General features: G+C 47.4%; 1 protein-coding gene across 1 annotated transcript in view; it reads left to right on the forward strand.

The window, feature by feature from the left end:
- The window catches only part of CD2 (CD2 molecule), a 29,784-nt gene that overhangs the window by 7,620 nt on the left and 8,776 nt on the right, over positions 1-13,388 (forward strand). Inside the window, exons 3-4 of the mRNA XM_007075668.3 lie at positions 9,369-9,459; positions 9,580-9,882. Coding sequence (XP_007075730.2) covers positions 9,369-9,459; positions 9,580-9,882 — 394 coding nt within the window. The remainder of the gene's footprint in view (positions 1-9,368; positions 9,460-9,579; positions 9,883-13,388) is intronic.

Genomic DNA, 13,388 nt, shown 5'->3' on the forward strand with positions numbered 1-13,388 from the left:
TATCCCTCCGCAAATCTCTTCCAGAGTGGTTTTTTCCCTTCCCCAGCTATTCCCCGAGGACGACATTAGCTCCTTTTTAATTCCTTTCCCCTCACTGCACACTCTGATGTTACTTGCCAACCCCCAGCGGACATGTGGAGACGTATTCGCTTTCACATGTAATAGATAAAACAGCAGGGGCTTCTAATCGGAAAACGTTTCCCAGGCTGCAAAAGGCTATAGCAAACCACAAAGCTGCCAATATGGTTCAGAGTTTATTAATACATACTTGGCACACGTTGGCACGTGGCACTGCCCCCTCCCTCATGGGGAGGGAGGAGGGATTAGTTACAAGTTTACAGACAAAACCCACGGGGGCGGGGGGAGGCCTAGGATGCAGGCCCCTTTCCAGGGACCTTCTAGAGAGCTCCTCTGTTGTTGCTTTAAAAAAAAAAAACAACAGTTCCAGGGGCACCTGGGTGGCTCAGTCGATTAAGTGTCTCACTTCAGCTCAGGTCATGATCTCGCGGTTTGTGAGTTCGAGCCCCACCCGTGTCGGGCTCTGTGCTGACAGCTCAGAGCCTGGAGCCTGCTTCAGATTCTGTGTCTCCCTCTCTCTCTGCTCCTTCCCTGCTCATGCTCTGTCTCTCTCTCTCTCTCTCTCAAAGATAAATAAACATTCAAGAAAAAACTTAAAAAACAAACAAACAAACGAAACAGTTCCAGGGGCACCTGGGTGGCTCAGTCGGTTAAGTGTCTGACTTCGGCTCAGGTCATGAGTTCGCGGTTCGTGAGCTTGAGCCCCACGTCGGGCTCTGTGCTGACAGCTCAGAGCCTAAAGCCTGCTTCGGATTCTACCCTCTCAGCCCCTCCCCACTCGCACTCTGTCTCTCTCTCTCATTCTCAAAAATAAACATTAAAAAAAAAAACAGTTCTATAAATGTATCATTGATACACAAAGAACAGCATGTATTTAATGTACACAATTTGTTGAGTGTGGACATATGCAAACACCCGTGATACCATCACCATGGTCAAGGGAACAGACGTATTCAACACCTTCTAAAGTTTTCTCGTGTCCCTGTGTTTTTGTCATAAGAACACTTACCACGATGGTACAGCCATTCTAGAAAACAGTATGGTGTTTCCTCCAAAAAATGAAAAAATAGAACTACCATGTGATTCAGCAATCCCACCTTCTGGGAATATATCCACAGGAAATGGAATCACTGTCTTGAAGAGATACACACACCCCATGTTCATTGCAGCATGATTTATACTAGCCAGACATTGAAACAACCCTGGGTCCCTCAGTGGATGAATGGATAAAGAAAATGTGGTAGATATTCACAATGGAATATTATTCAGCCATTAAAAAAAAAAAAAAAAGGAAATCCTAGATGCCTGGGGGGCTCAGTCGGTTAAGCGTCCGACTTCGGCTCAGGTCATGATCTCACAGTCCGTGAGTTTGAGCCCCGTGTCAGGCTCTGTGCTGACAGCTCAGAGTCTGGAGCCTGCTTCGGATTCTGTGTCTCCCTCTCTTCTGCCCCTCCCCTACTGGCACTCTGTTTCTCTCTCTCTCTCAAAAACAAATAAATATTTTTAAAAAATGAAACATAAAGAAAACAGTATGAATTTCATCCTTCTCTGAAACCTTTCACTGCAGCTTCTCTGCCTGCCACTCTCAGAATCACTGGCTCCCTTCCAGGCTCCCTGGTGTCTGTGACTCCCTCCCACCAGGCCCATGCCTGGTTGTCTTTAATTGGCCTCTTTTTTTTTTTTTTTAAGTTTATTTATTTTGAGAGAGATACACCATGTGAGCAGGGGAGGGGCCGAGAGAGAGGGACAGAGAGAACCCCAAGCAGCCTCTGTGCAGAGGCAGAGCCTGGTGACGGGCTTAAACTCACCAACTGTGAGATCATGACCTAGCCAAAGTCAAGAGCATATGTTTAACCGATTGACCCAGGCACCCCATCATTGATCTCTTTATGAACTTGTATCCAGCTGGTCTCTCAAGGTCTGGCTCAGGCACCTCTTCTCCCAGCTGGAGCGTCTTTGATCTGAGAATTCCACCTGTGAGGCTTCTCAAGGGTACCCTGCTTCCCGGGAGCCTGTCTCACTTCCCTCACCTGTCTGAGGTCCCTGGGAGCAGGGGGGGGGGGGGGGGGGGAGACTGCCCATGCCACCCCTTGCCCACGGGCAGCCTCAGATACAGATGGGGTATAGGGAGTTGGGGGCCACGGTAGAAGGAAAGGATAGGAGAGGATATCTGGGAGAATGCCCTGCTCCCATTCTGAGAACTACCATAGTAGGGGTAGAACTAACCGACACATCTCTAGTGATAGCAGAAAGAACACAGGTCTTACAGCCAGAGAATCTGGGCTCGTCTCCTGGCTAAGTCTCCCCAGAAATTCATTAAGCTTCTCCAAACTTTGGCTTGTTCATCGACAAAAATGCTTATAACTGCAAAGATATTATGTGGATGGGAGAATGTCATTTTCGAGGGAGAAACTGCGTAGCCCGAACACACTATGCAAATATACGGTCTGTTTGCAAAGGTTAAGTGTTAACAACCATCGACAGAGAAATCAGCAAGGGTGCAGTTCAGATTCTGGCCAGAGGGTGGCAGAAACAGGCAGGGACTTTGCCTCCAGGTCCTGAGAAATAAGGCAGCCCTAGAAGCTGCCGGAAGGGATCAATTTCCTGGGTTGTCCTGAGGTGATGGTTTTCTTTTCTGCACCTGACCCTGAAGCACTTAGCCTCTCACCCGGTGTGGGGTCTGACCACCGCTGACCCAACTCCCGGAAACCTGCCCTGCACGGTCCACCCCGCCCCCCACCCCGCGCGCTGCAAGATTCTCATGGCCACTCCCACCAACTCCGCACCTTCCAAACCCTTCCGGTGCACAGTGTAGGTTTCTCGTCGGTGACTTCATCTAGCCCTCGCCATAACCTTCTGATCTGGGTTGAGCAGGCAGAGCGCCGCCTCCGCACCTCACCATTTCAGACGTGGAGGCTTTGCAGAGCACACAGCTGGCAAGCAGAAGTTCGAAAGCATACCTGGCCCGCGGGTCCCCCAGCTTGAATTCCATAGCACCAACTCTTCCTTCACCTTCTCTGTTCGCTTGCTCCTACAACCAGCATTTATCGGGCTCTCGCTGTTTGTGAGAGCGCTGCACGGGCTTCCAGCCACCCCGTCCCGCGGCCTAGACCAAGGTCAGCAGGCAGTTCCCGCTGCACGCTGCTCTCGGCCAGCTGCGCAAGGCCTCGGCCTGTTTTCCTCTATTCCCGGCAGCTGGCTCTACCTCCTTGTGTCCTGGGCTTGTGTTCCCACCCCAGGGGCCCAGAAGCGCTCTGTTTCCCTGTGTCCCCTGCCTCATCGCTTCCTAGATCACGAACTCCCAGGTCCTGTGGGCCTTCTAGCTAAACTGCCCTGAGAAATAAAGGGGGGGGGGGGGGGAGAGGAAGGTTACAAAAGTAAAAAACAGAAAAAAGTAAAGCACCTTTACTAAGAAACCTTGTAAAGTTTTCTAGTTCCTGTGGCTCTAACACCACTGACTTTCTTGCTGGAAAGGATTGAGAGGCTCTGGAGAGCCTCAAGCTTCTTTCTGAAGGTGAAGCTTCTCGATTTTATCCTCCGGCTTCTTCGCTTAAGGAGACCCCTCTGTGAGGAATGTGGTGGCCAACAGGAAGGAAAATGGGCGTTTGTGGAGGGTCTCTTTGGGGCCAGGCACCGCCCTGGAGGCTGAACACAAGTCACTGCATGTGAATCTCAATATGAGCTCGCTGATGAGCCACGAATGAGCCACGGAGGCTCAGTACATGGCCTGCACACGCAGATCCGGGGAGCTAGCAGGCGGTGGGCTGGGTCGGCTTGGCCCCCAGTGCCCTTCTCTGTAATCACGTGATTACACGGTCGCCGACCAACCCTCAGTACCCCTCCCCTCAGACGCAGTTGGCCCCTGGGGGACTTCCAAGCTGGTGATGCTCATCTCAGGAACCCAGACTTCGCACAGGAACTGTTTCCGTGGGCTGATGCCGTCCTCCCTGCTGCGGGGGTGGCAGACGTGAAAAGATAAGAAAACTCCGTTTTCACCCCCCGCGGAGGTAATACCTGGCAGAGGAGGAGGCTCTCAGAGACGGGGTCTCCCACCATGCATATGCATTAGAGGCCACCTGTGGGCCTGCGTGCAGCACGAGTGGCTGTGGCCGCAGCTGCTGGTTCTGATGCGACTGTCCGTATACAGCCTGCTGACGTGGGCAGGACCGGGCTGCACACACACACACACACAGGCTGTGGCCTTTCCGATCATCCGTGAAGCCCTGGAATCCTGGGCTTTAGTCTAACATGCTTCATGCTTCATGCGGCCCCCTTTTCGTGTTTCTCACCTGAGCGTGTGGGAAGGTGTGGAAAGGGGCCGGTGGGAAGCACCAAAGGGAGGAGATGGATGTCTCGTAGGAAGATGGGACCAAACTTAGTGACTCCTAAGTCAAGGGAGGCCAGGATGAGCCGGGGGCCTCAGCAGGACGCACACAGTGTCCCAGAGGCTGGGGATTTGGCTGCTGACCTGGGCCTCCCTGAGCTCAGGACCCTCCACTGGAATGTGGAGGCCAGATCCCTCCCTGAGTTTCTTTCCGCTCAAAAGACCAGCAACTCAGGGGCGCCTGGGTGGCTCCGTCGGCTGAGCCTCAGTCACGATCTCGTGGTTCGTGGGTTCGAGGCCCACGTGGGGATCTGCGCTGATAGCTCAGAGCCTGGGGTCTGCTTCGGCTTCTGTGTCTCTTTCTCTACCTCTTTCCGCCCCTGCCCTGCTCACGCTCTGTCTCTCTCTCTCAAAAATAAACATTAAAAAAATAATAATAAAACAACATCCAGCAACTGACAACATTCGGTCGGGTATGAACTGCCAGGGTCAGCACTGCCTGGTTCCCCCCAGTGCGTTACCTTGACCCCAAGAGAGGGCGGTGGGGGTCAGGACAGGGGGCATTTCCCTGATCAGGGATAGGAGTTGGTCCCACAGCAGCCTCTGAGAACGCTTCCTTCTTCCTCCTCCTGCTCGGCTTCTTCCCGTCTTCCCTTTCATCCATTTCCCCAGGAGTATTAGTCGGGCAAGAAAAAGGGTCCATGAAGACAGAGCAAGAGAAGCCCCAGAGGACGGTTTCCGCGGTGAGGACGGTGAGGGAGAAACCGGGATGAGTCGCCCACTGTGTTTTCTACTGTGTTTTCCTGGAACCTCACATTCCAAGACAGGCGCTTCACTCGCCCGTGGTGCTGGAGCTTTTAACTAAGTATGGGGCCCACGGAGAATCGAAATAAACGTTTCAGTTTCAGTCGAAATGCAATATGCGATCAAGTTAGAAATATTAGAAGAGTGACAAAACCACGGACAACAGAGCAATGGCCATTATCCCGCCATGCAGGGGTCCACGCCCTGCTGGACATCCTTTGAAAACACATACCCAACACACTTTTTGTTTTTTGTTTTTTGTTGTTTTTCCAATATATGAAGTTTATTGTCAAATTGGTTTCCATACAACACCCAGTGCTCATCCCAAAAGGTGCCCTCCTCAATACCCATCACCCACCCTCCCCTCCCTCCCACCCCCCATCAACCCTCAGTTTGTTCTCAGTTTTTAAGAGTCTCTTATGCTTTGGCTCTCTCCCACTCTAACCTCTTTTTTTTTTTTCCTTCCCCTCCTCCATGGGTTTCTGTTAAGTTTCTCAGGATCCACATAAGAGTGAAAACATATGGTATCTGTCTTTCTCTGTATGGCTTATTTCACTTAGCATCACACTCTCCAGTTCCATCCACGTTGCTACAAAGGGCCATATTTCGTTCTTTCTCATTGCCGAGTAGTATTGCATTGCCCAACACACTTTTTGAGAAGCAGCAGTGAGATTATATTGCTTATTGTGGCCTTTGTTTTTCATAGGCAGTTTGTCCGTATTGTGATTAACTCAACCAACTTCCTCCTCTCAGACGTTTAAATTGCTTCCAAGTTTGACTTGTAAAAGAGACCAGTGTATAAACTTAGAGCCAAGTCTTATGAGTCCTTCCTTATTTCCAGAAGACAAAATCATTGGTATGGACTTGCTGGGTCCAAATATTAATATTTTTGATGCTTCTGATTCACACTGACACATTTTCTACCAGAAACTCTACGCTGATTTGCATTTCTTCTGGCCATATACCAGAAGGTCTGTTTTCACTTATCATCAACACTGTATAGTTCAATTCTTTTAATTTTAATTTAATTTTAATGTTTATTTGCTTTTGACAGAGAGAGAGAGAGAGAGAGAGAGCACAAGTGGGGGAGGGATAGAGATAGAGAGGGAGACACAGAATCCGAAGCAGGTTCCAGGCTCTGAGCTGTCAGCACGGAGCCCAACACGGGGCTCGAAATCACGACCCATGAGATCATGACCTGAGCTGAAATCAAAAGTTGGACACTTAAACTGACTGAGCCACCCAGGGGCCTGTATTTCATTTTTTTAATGAAAAATGAGAATCTATGTTAAAACTTCCATTGCTTTGTTTGTTAATAAATTGGCTACTTTCTCATGGGCCTATTTTTCAGTTGCATTTCTTCTTTTATGAATTGTCCCTTTTACGACCTTGACCCATTTTTAACATCAAGGTGTCCGTCTTTTCTCTCTACATTTATGCAAAAAAAAAAAATTCATTTCAAGGATATTAGCTTTTGTCATACATCTGGCAATTCATTTGCCCCACTTAGTACTTTGTCTTTTAATGTTTCTTAGGGGGTTGTATGTACAAAAGTTTTAAACTTTAATAGTCAGATCTGCCAATCCCTTCCTTTTTCACGGTCCGTGCCCTGGGTGTCATGCTCATTACTTAGAAGTGAATGAGCTGGAAGAGAAAATTATTGTTTCAAAAAGAAGAACAGAAAGCTGCTTTCCATTTGCTCCATGAAAGCATAGGAAAAACTGTCAGGGAAGTGGGAGGGAGAGGGGGCGGCAACTGCCTTTAAAAGCTGAGGCAGATAATACAATGGCCGCCACAGAGGCAAGACCAGATCTGTTTGAAGTTGGGCAGCCAGCTAGTGGGCTGGTCACTTACGAGTGGAAAGCTGGATGCTAATGCTATCTCAGAATCTGCCTGTGCTTTTGAAAAAATCACGTGTGTCTGAAGCATCCTTTATTTAAAAAAAGACATAAAAAACTTCGTTACAAAAATAGCGTTTGTTACCGAAATTTCTGACCTCACAGAAGTTGGTAAAGTCAAAAGTGCACATTTCTGGGGCGCCTGGGTGACTCAGTCGGTTGGACGAACGGCTTCAGCTCGGGTCGTGATCTCACGGTTTGTGGGTTCGAGCCCCGCGTCAGGCTCAGAGCCTGGAGCCTGCTTCAGAGTCTGTGTCTCCCTCTCCTCCTCGTGCTCCGTCTCTCTCTGTCTCTCAAAAATAAATAGATGTAAAAAAAAAATTAAAAAAGAAAGTGCACAATTCTCATCAGCCTCCTCGAAATCGAAGTCTTGAAGGAGGAACACTGTTAAAAGGGCAGCAGCATCCTTCTGGACTTTTTCCCCCAGTGCATCCACTAATTGTAATATATAATATGATATAATGTAGTATAATTCTCACTGTTAGGTCTACTTCATTCTACTTTAACCTTGATGCCGAATTTCATAAGATGAATATATTGTAATTTTAGTTGTTTGCAAGTTTCTACTACAAAAAAAAAAAAACGCTACAACAAACATCCTTGAACAGAATTTTTGCACATTTATGTAAATACCTGTGTAAGACAGATTTCTCAAATTAAAATTACTCGGTAAAAATATATATATATTTTGAAGTTGGCAGATATTGCCAAATTTCATTCCCCATGAAGTATGGATGTGTACTCCCTTCCCTATCGTACAAAGATGCATGTTTCTCCTATACTCTTGACAATAATGTAAATTATTATCTTTTCCAATGTTGCCAATCTGGTGGTGATAATGGTATTTCATGGCTATGCTAGATGTCCTGTCATGTGCTTGGCATTTCTTCTATTAAGCATTTCTTCTATAGACTGCTCGTTTGTATCCTTGCCCAATTAAAAAAACTTGAGTTTTTCTTTTCTTATTAATGGGAAACAGTTCTAGATCTTGGATATTAATAATTTTTCGTATATGTGGCAAATATTTTCCAGCATGTTTTTTCATTTTGTTCATCTTTTTGCCTATAAGTAAATGTCACTTTTTAAAAATGTTTATTTTCGAGAGAGGAAGAAAGCATGTGTGTGGGGGAGGGGGTGCAGAGGGAGAGGGGGATAGAGGATCCAAAGCAGGTTCTGTGCTGTAAATGTTCTGTGTAGGTTTCCTTTTACCCAGTGGTTGAGATCCATTGCTTTGACTTAATTTTATTTCCTGGGCAATTTTCTCAGAGATAATATTCATATTTGTGCCTAAATTTTAAAAAAAGCAAGCAAGCATAGTCTTAAAATTTTTACTCACTCTATCCTAAGGAAGCACAAAACTAGACACTTTGGAAATCCGTCATCGGGTGTCCCTTTTCTCCGTGGCTGGCTCTCTCGGTGCATTTTTTTTCTGTGTGCATCTATCAATGCATCACTTTGTTTCTCTCCCTGACTCGCAAATTTCTTCCCTCTTCCTGAATCCTCTCTCACTTTTCCTTTTCTCTTTTTTAACCATCTGTAGTGTTATCCGTCGTAAATGTTCTGAATGATTCGTTCTGGTTGTTTGATGGTATTATTCCACAGACTCTATGCATTGTTGTTTGTTTGGGAACAAGTTTTTATTTACCTAACTGAATTTCAACAGAGTTGTAAAATGTCTGCTAAACATAAGCTCTGGGGGATTTCAAGTCTTTACAGGCGAGACTCGGCTTATATTTCTTTCTAATCGCAAAGAATTTTAGGATGTAAAAATACGTCTTTCGAGAACGAGAAAAACATCCACTGTCATACTTCTTTCACATGCATACGTTTCCCACTGCTTTTAATCATAGGATACAGGTTTGTGCGATGATACTCAGGAGCATTTACCTGTATTTTTATGTGATCTTGCTAGAGGCCATGTAGCGGAATGGGTACAATGGTTAGGTTTGAATCCTCGGTAACCAAAGGGGAATCCCGAGCGGTTTACTTAGCCTCCTGGTTCCTTTTGTCTTTGAGGGGGCTAGTAAAACCCACCCAAGGTCTTTGTGAGGATTAAAATGTGGTAAGAAGACCTGTACCCCTACAGACATACCTGCTTTGGTAAAGGAGCACATCAGCAGGGTTGGATGTGCATGCATGTGTGTGTGTGTGTGTGTGTGTGTGTGTGTGTGTGATTGCTGCAGTAGAAGAAGCAAAAAAGAGAGGCACGTGGTTTCGTTCTCAGAGGGTGGATTCCACTGGTCTTACTTCAGTTCCTTTTGCAGGAAGAGCTCAGAATCACAACAAGGAAACTAATCCCAAAGATGAGCCTCGCATGTCAAATCTTCCTTCTGATTTTCGTCTTTTCCATCCAAGGTAAGGTGGCGTGGGTCTCCACTGGCGACCTTGGGGCGAGTGTTAGAGTCGAAGAGGCCAGAGCCCAGCTTTCTCTGGCAGGGAGTCTCAAGATCTCAGTAACTGTCTTGCTTTTTATAGGTGCAGCTCCTGCAAATGATGATATCGTCTGGGGTACCCTGGGTCAGGACATCAACCTGGACATTCCTGGTTTTCAAATGATTAATATAGATGATATACACTGGGAAAAAGGCAAAAAGAAGGTGGTGAGGTTCCAAATTAGCAACAAGCCTAAGAATCCAGATGAAAAATATAATGTGTCAGTGAATGGAACTCTGAAAATTAAACATCTGATGCTAGAAGACAGCGATACCTACAAGGTAGTCATATACGATAAGGATGGAAAGAATGCGTTGGAAAAAACATTTCAGCTGAAGATTCAAGGTAAGTCTTTATTCCCTAAATTCCTTCATCTCAGCATGGGTGCTGTTTAGTAAGTAGGGGAATAGCATTTAGGGACCGGCCCGGCCTGACCTTGGCCTTGGGCGAGCTCTAAAAAAAAAAAAAAAATCTAATGCCTCTCTCCCAGCTCAGTGAGGGCTCCAGTCCTGTGGAAAAGATGAGGTCCACACGTGTGGAAATCCACGGGGGAGAGATCCTCACCTCTATTTGCCTAAAACGCTCTCTTCAGAGGTTACGGGGATATAGAACTGAGTGTCCAACCCAGATTAAGGTGGCATCAATCAGGAGGAGGGGAGCACGTGGGCAGAAGAAAACAGCGGTCATTCCAGGTGGCTCGTGAAGGAGCAAGCGGGGTGTGGGGCAGGCTAGCTGGAGAGTACTGGGTCTTCCATCGGGAGAGCCGTTTGAAGCCAGGATGCCCTGAAGGAGTCGTTCTAAGCCCTAAAGGGCTGGAAGTGATGAATTTAAAGATGAACGGCCCATGTTTGAGATCTACTCAACAGGAGAGCGATCAGAAGCAGAAGTTAACTCTTGCTGCTCTCTGTAGAAGGTACGCCAGGGGTGGCTGGCTGTGTGTGGTGGGCTGGGAGGGCCGGCGAGCCAGGGAGCTGCTGCTATAATCTGAGTGAGGTGAGAAGGAGCTGGCTGGTGATTCGTAACTCAGGCTGCCTGTTAGAGTCAACTGAGGTGCTGGGAAAGGTTACCGGTGCCTAGGTCCCAGCCCGGACCAATCAAATCCGAACTCCCTGGCATGGGGCCGGGGCATCAGCAGGTGTTCGAGCACCCCAGCTGACTCATGGGCAGCCAAAGCGCGACCACTGGCCTCGATAAAGGGTGCCTGTAAATGAGGAAGCAGGGTACACGGGGGTGGGGGGGCGGGGAAGGATGGGCAAGTTGGTCTGGGTACAGCAGACAAGGAAGAGAAAGTGAAATTGAATGACACTCAAGTTGAAAGTCCAGGAGACCCTCAGCAGGGGGAGGGGCGCAATAGGAGGAAGAGAAGCTTGGGGAGAAAGACAGGAACTCCAGCAACAGCATGAGCCAGAGTTTCAGGGGGCAAATAAATCAATATTTCTGTGCTTCGCACAGGAATTGTCGCCAGAGACGAGGTCCCTTCCCCCTCCCTAGGATCACCCTCCGGCCTGTTCCCAGCCCCCACTCTAGCAATCCCAGATGGGCCAGCTCCCTGCAAATGACAACTTTCCATACCCTAGTTCTGCAACCCTGAACAGAGAGGATATTCCAGAAATGGGGTGAGACTAAGAACAGAGCCGGAAGGGGCCTCTGCTTCCGGGCCCTGGGAACACAGCTCTCCTGACTCCTGTCCATATGGGCTCAAGTGTCCTCTCCTGAACACGAGCCTTACACGTGTGTCTCATCTAGTAACGCAGTGATGATGGCTTATCAACTAGGCATCAGGTGCCCTGCTACGTGATCCTGTTTAAGGTTCCCAGCAATGCGGACAGCATCCTCTTATCATCCAGAGGGAATCAGGAGCAACTTGTCCGAAGTCTCACAGTTTGACAGGAGCAGAGTCAGGGTGCAAGTTCAGCGCTTCTCTTAACGAGGATGGTGACATTTCCCCCCCCCCCCCACCAAACAGCTTTATTGAGATAGAATTCACATACCAGAAATTCACCCTTTTAAAGTGTACAATTCAATGGCTTTTGGTATATTCAGTTAGGCAACTAGCTCACAACTGATTGTAGAATGTGTTCATTACCCAAAAATAACCCCCACTCTCCTTGGCCAAAAGACAGAGATCTTTCCATGACACGACTGGTGCCTGCTGAGTGAGTGAGTCTGTGTGTGTGTGTGTGTGTGTGTGTGTGTGTGTGTGAGTGTCACACGGCATCTTAATTCAGCTTGTGGTCTGGTCCTCATTACTTGCAACATGGCCTTGGGCAAATTCTCTGTCTGCTCTGAGCCTGATTTGTGTAATAATAACTCCATGGGATATTCAATGAGATAACTGAGCAAAGGTGCTGGACAGTACCTGGGACCCAATACCCATTTGCTCAGTGCTGATGCCCTACCCCAACCCTGTTTCTTCACACATCTATAGTTTCAGTTTCCTTGAGGAGGCTGCTGCCCCTGGCTAAAGAGGCATCAGAAGTTCTCTTAAAAGAGAGCTTAGGAGAGAACTAATAAATCCTAGCAACCTGGATCTAGGGAGTTCTCGTCTATGTGATGTGCCCCCACTGGATCCAGCCATGCCTCTTCCGGGAAGCTACTTACAGAGAGGACATTTACAAAGACGTGGCTCCAAGAACCTGCTCATCGCTGTGTGGTTTATGTTAGTGAAAAACTGGAAAGGGTCACAAAGTCCCCAGCAGTTACAAACTTCTTCATTAAATTAAGACACCTCATTTAAAAAGATGGGGAGATGAATATTTCTTGATGTTCAGAAAGGAAAGAATTTCATAACAGATCATCAGTAAGGAGGGAAAAAAGCAGACTACAAAATCATACGATCCAGTTTTAGTTTTTAAAACATTATGTGTACGTGTGTTACGTATCAAAAGCGTCTATTGACTCTGGGTAGTAGAATTACACGCGATTTTTTAATCTTGAAACATGTTACTGTAGCTGATCAAGTTTTACAATGACTAGATGTTACTGTTAGAAATAGAAAGAAGATTCTTTCCATTTTGAAAAGGCAAATAGACACCTTGACTTGACCCCTAGACTCTTCACTGCCCCTGCCTTGTAGGCCCTCCATCCGGTTCATTCTGGACCCCAAAGAATCTTGGGATGGGAAGAAAAGTTAATTTCTGCATACCTATCTACTAGAGCAGAAATGAAATTTGATGGGAACGTGCACAGAGAAGATACATTGCCTGGGAGGCAGGGAGGGAGGGGTCATTGAAAAAGCAGCCATCTGGCTGCATAACGGATGGAGAGAAATTGAGCGAGAAAGGTGGTTAAGTCTGGGAAAAGAGAGCAAGGGTGAGAACAAGGACAGAAGAGAAGAAAAAGGAGGAGGTCAGACAGCTAAGAAGTGGTGACGTTAGGATTTGGACCAGCCCTGTGTGAAGCCAAGGGCTTTTTCTTTCATGACGCAGCCTTGGAATATTATTGTGTCAGAAAAAGAGAGGCAAGGAGTTGATGATTATGAGGGGCTGGTACCCACTCACCCCAGAACTTGAGCTGCACACCCGGCCCTCTCCTCCCAGGACCTGGTGGATGGATGGGAGTAGGGTCTGTTTGTGACCAAGGTCCCAGACCACACATGTAACAACACCTCCAGGGTAGGGTTCCTGGCTGCTTGGAAGCATTGCCCCCCTCAAGTTTTGGGGATCAAGACATGCTGTCTTACCCATGCTCCTGAACTTGGGCTTAGAAGAGTGAGCTCCTCCCGTTATCTGCCATTTATTAGTGGGTGCCCTTAGATCACCATTGAACCTCTCAGGGCTTTGGGGATGTCCACTGTAAATGGCAAGAAAAATCAGCCTCTTCTCTTTGTTAAGATTAAGTGACATCATGTA

Source organism: Panthera tigris, chromosome C1, assembly GCF_018350195.1.
Source record: "Panthera tigris isolate Pti1 chromosome C1, P.tigris_Pti1_mat1.1, whole genome shotgun sequence".
NCBI classification, from domain to species: domain Eukaryota; kingdom Metazoa; phylum Chordata; class Mammalia; order Carnivora; family Felidae; genus Panthera; species Panthera tigris.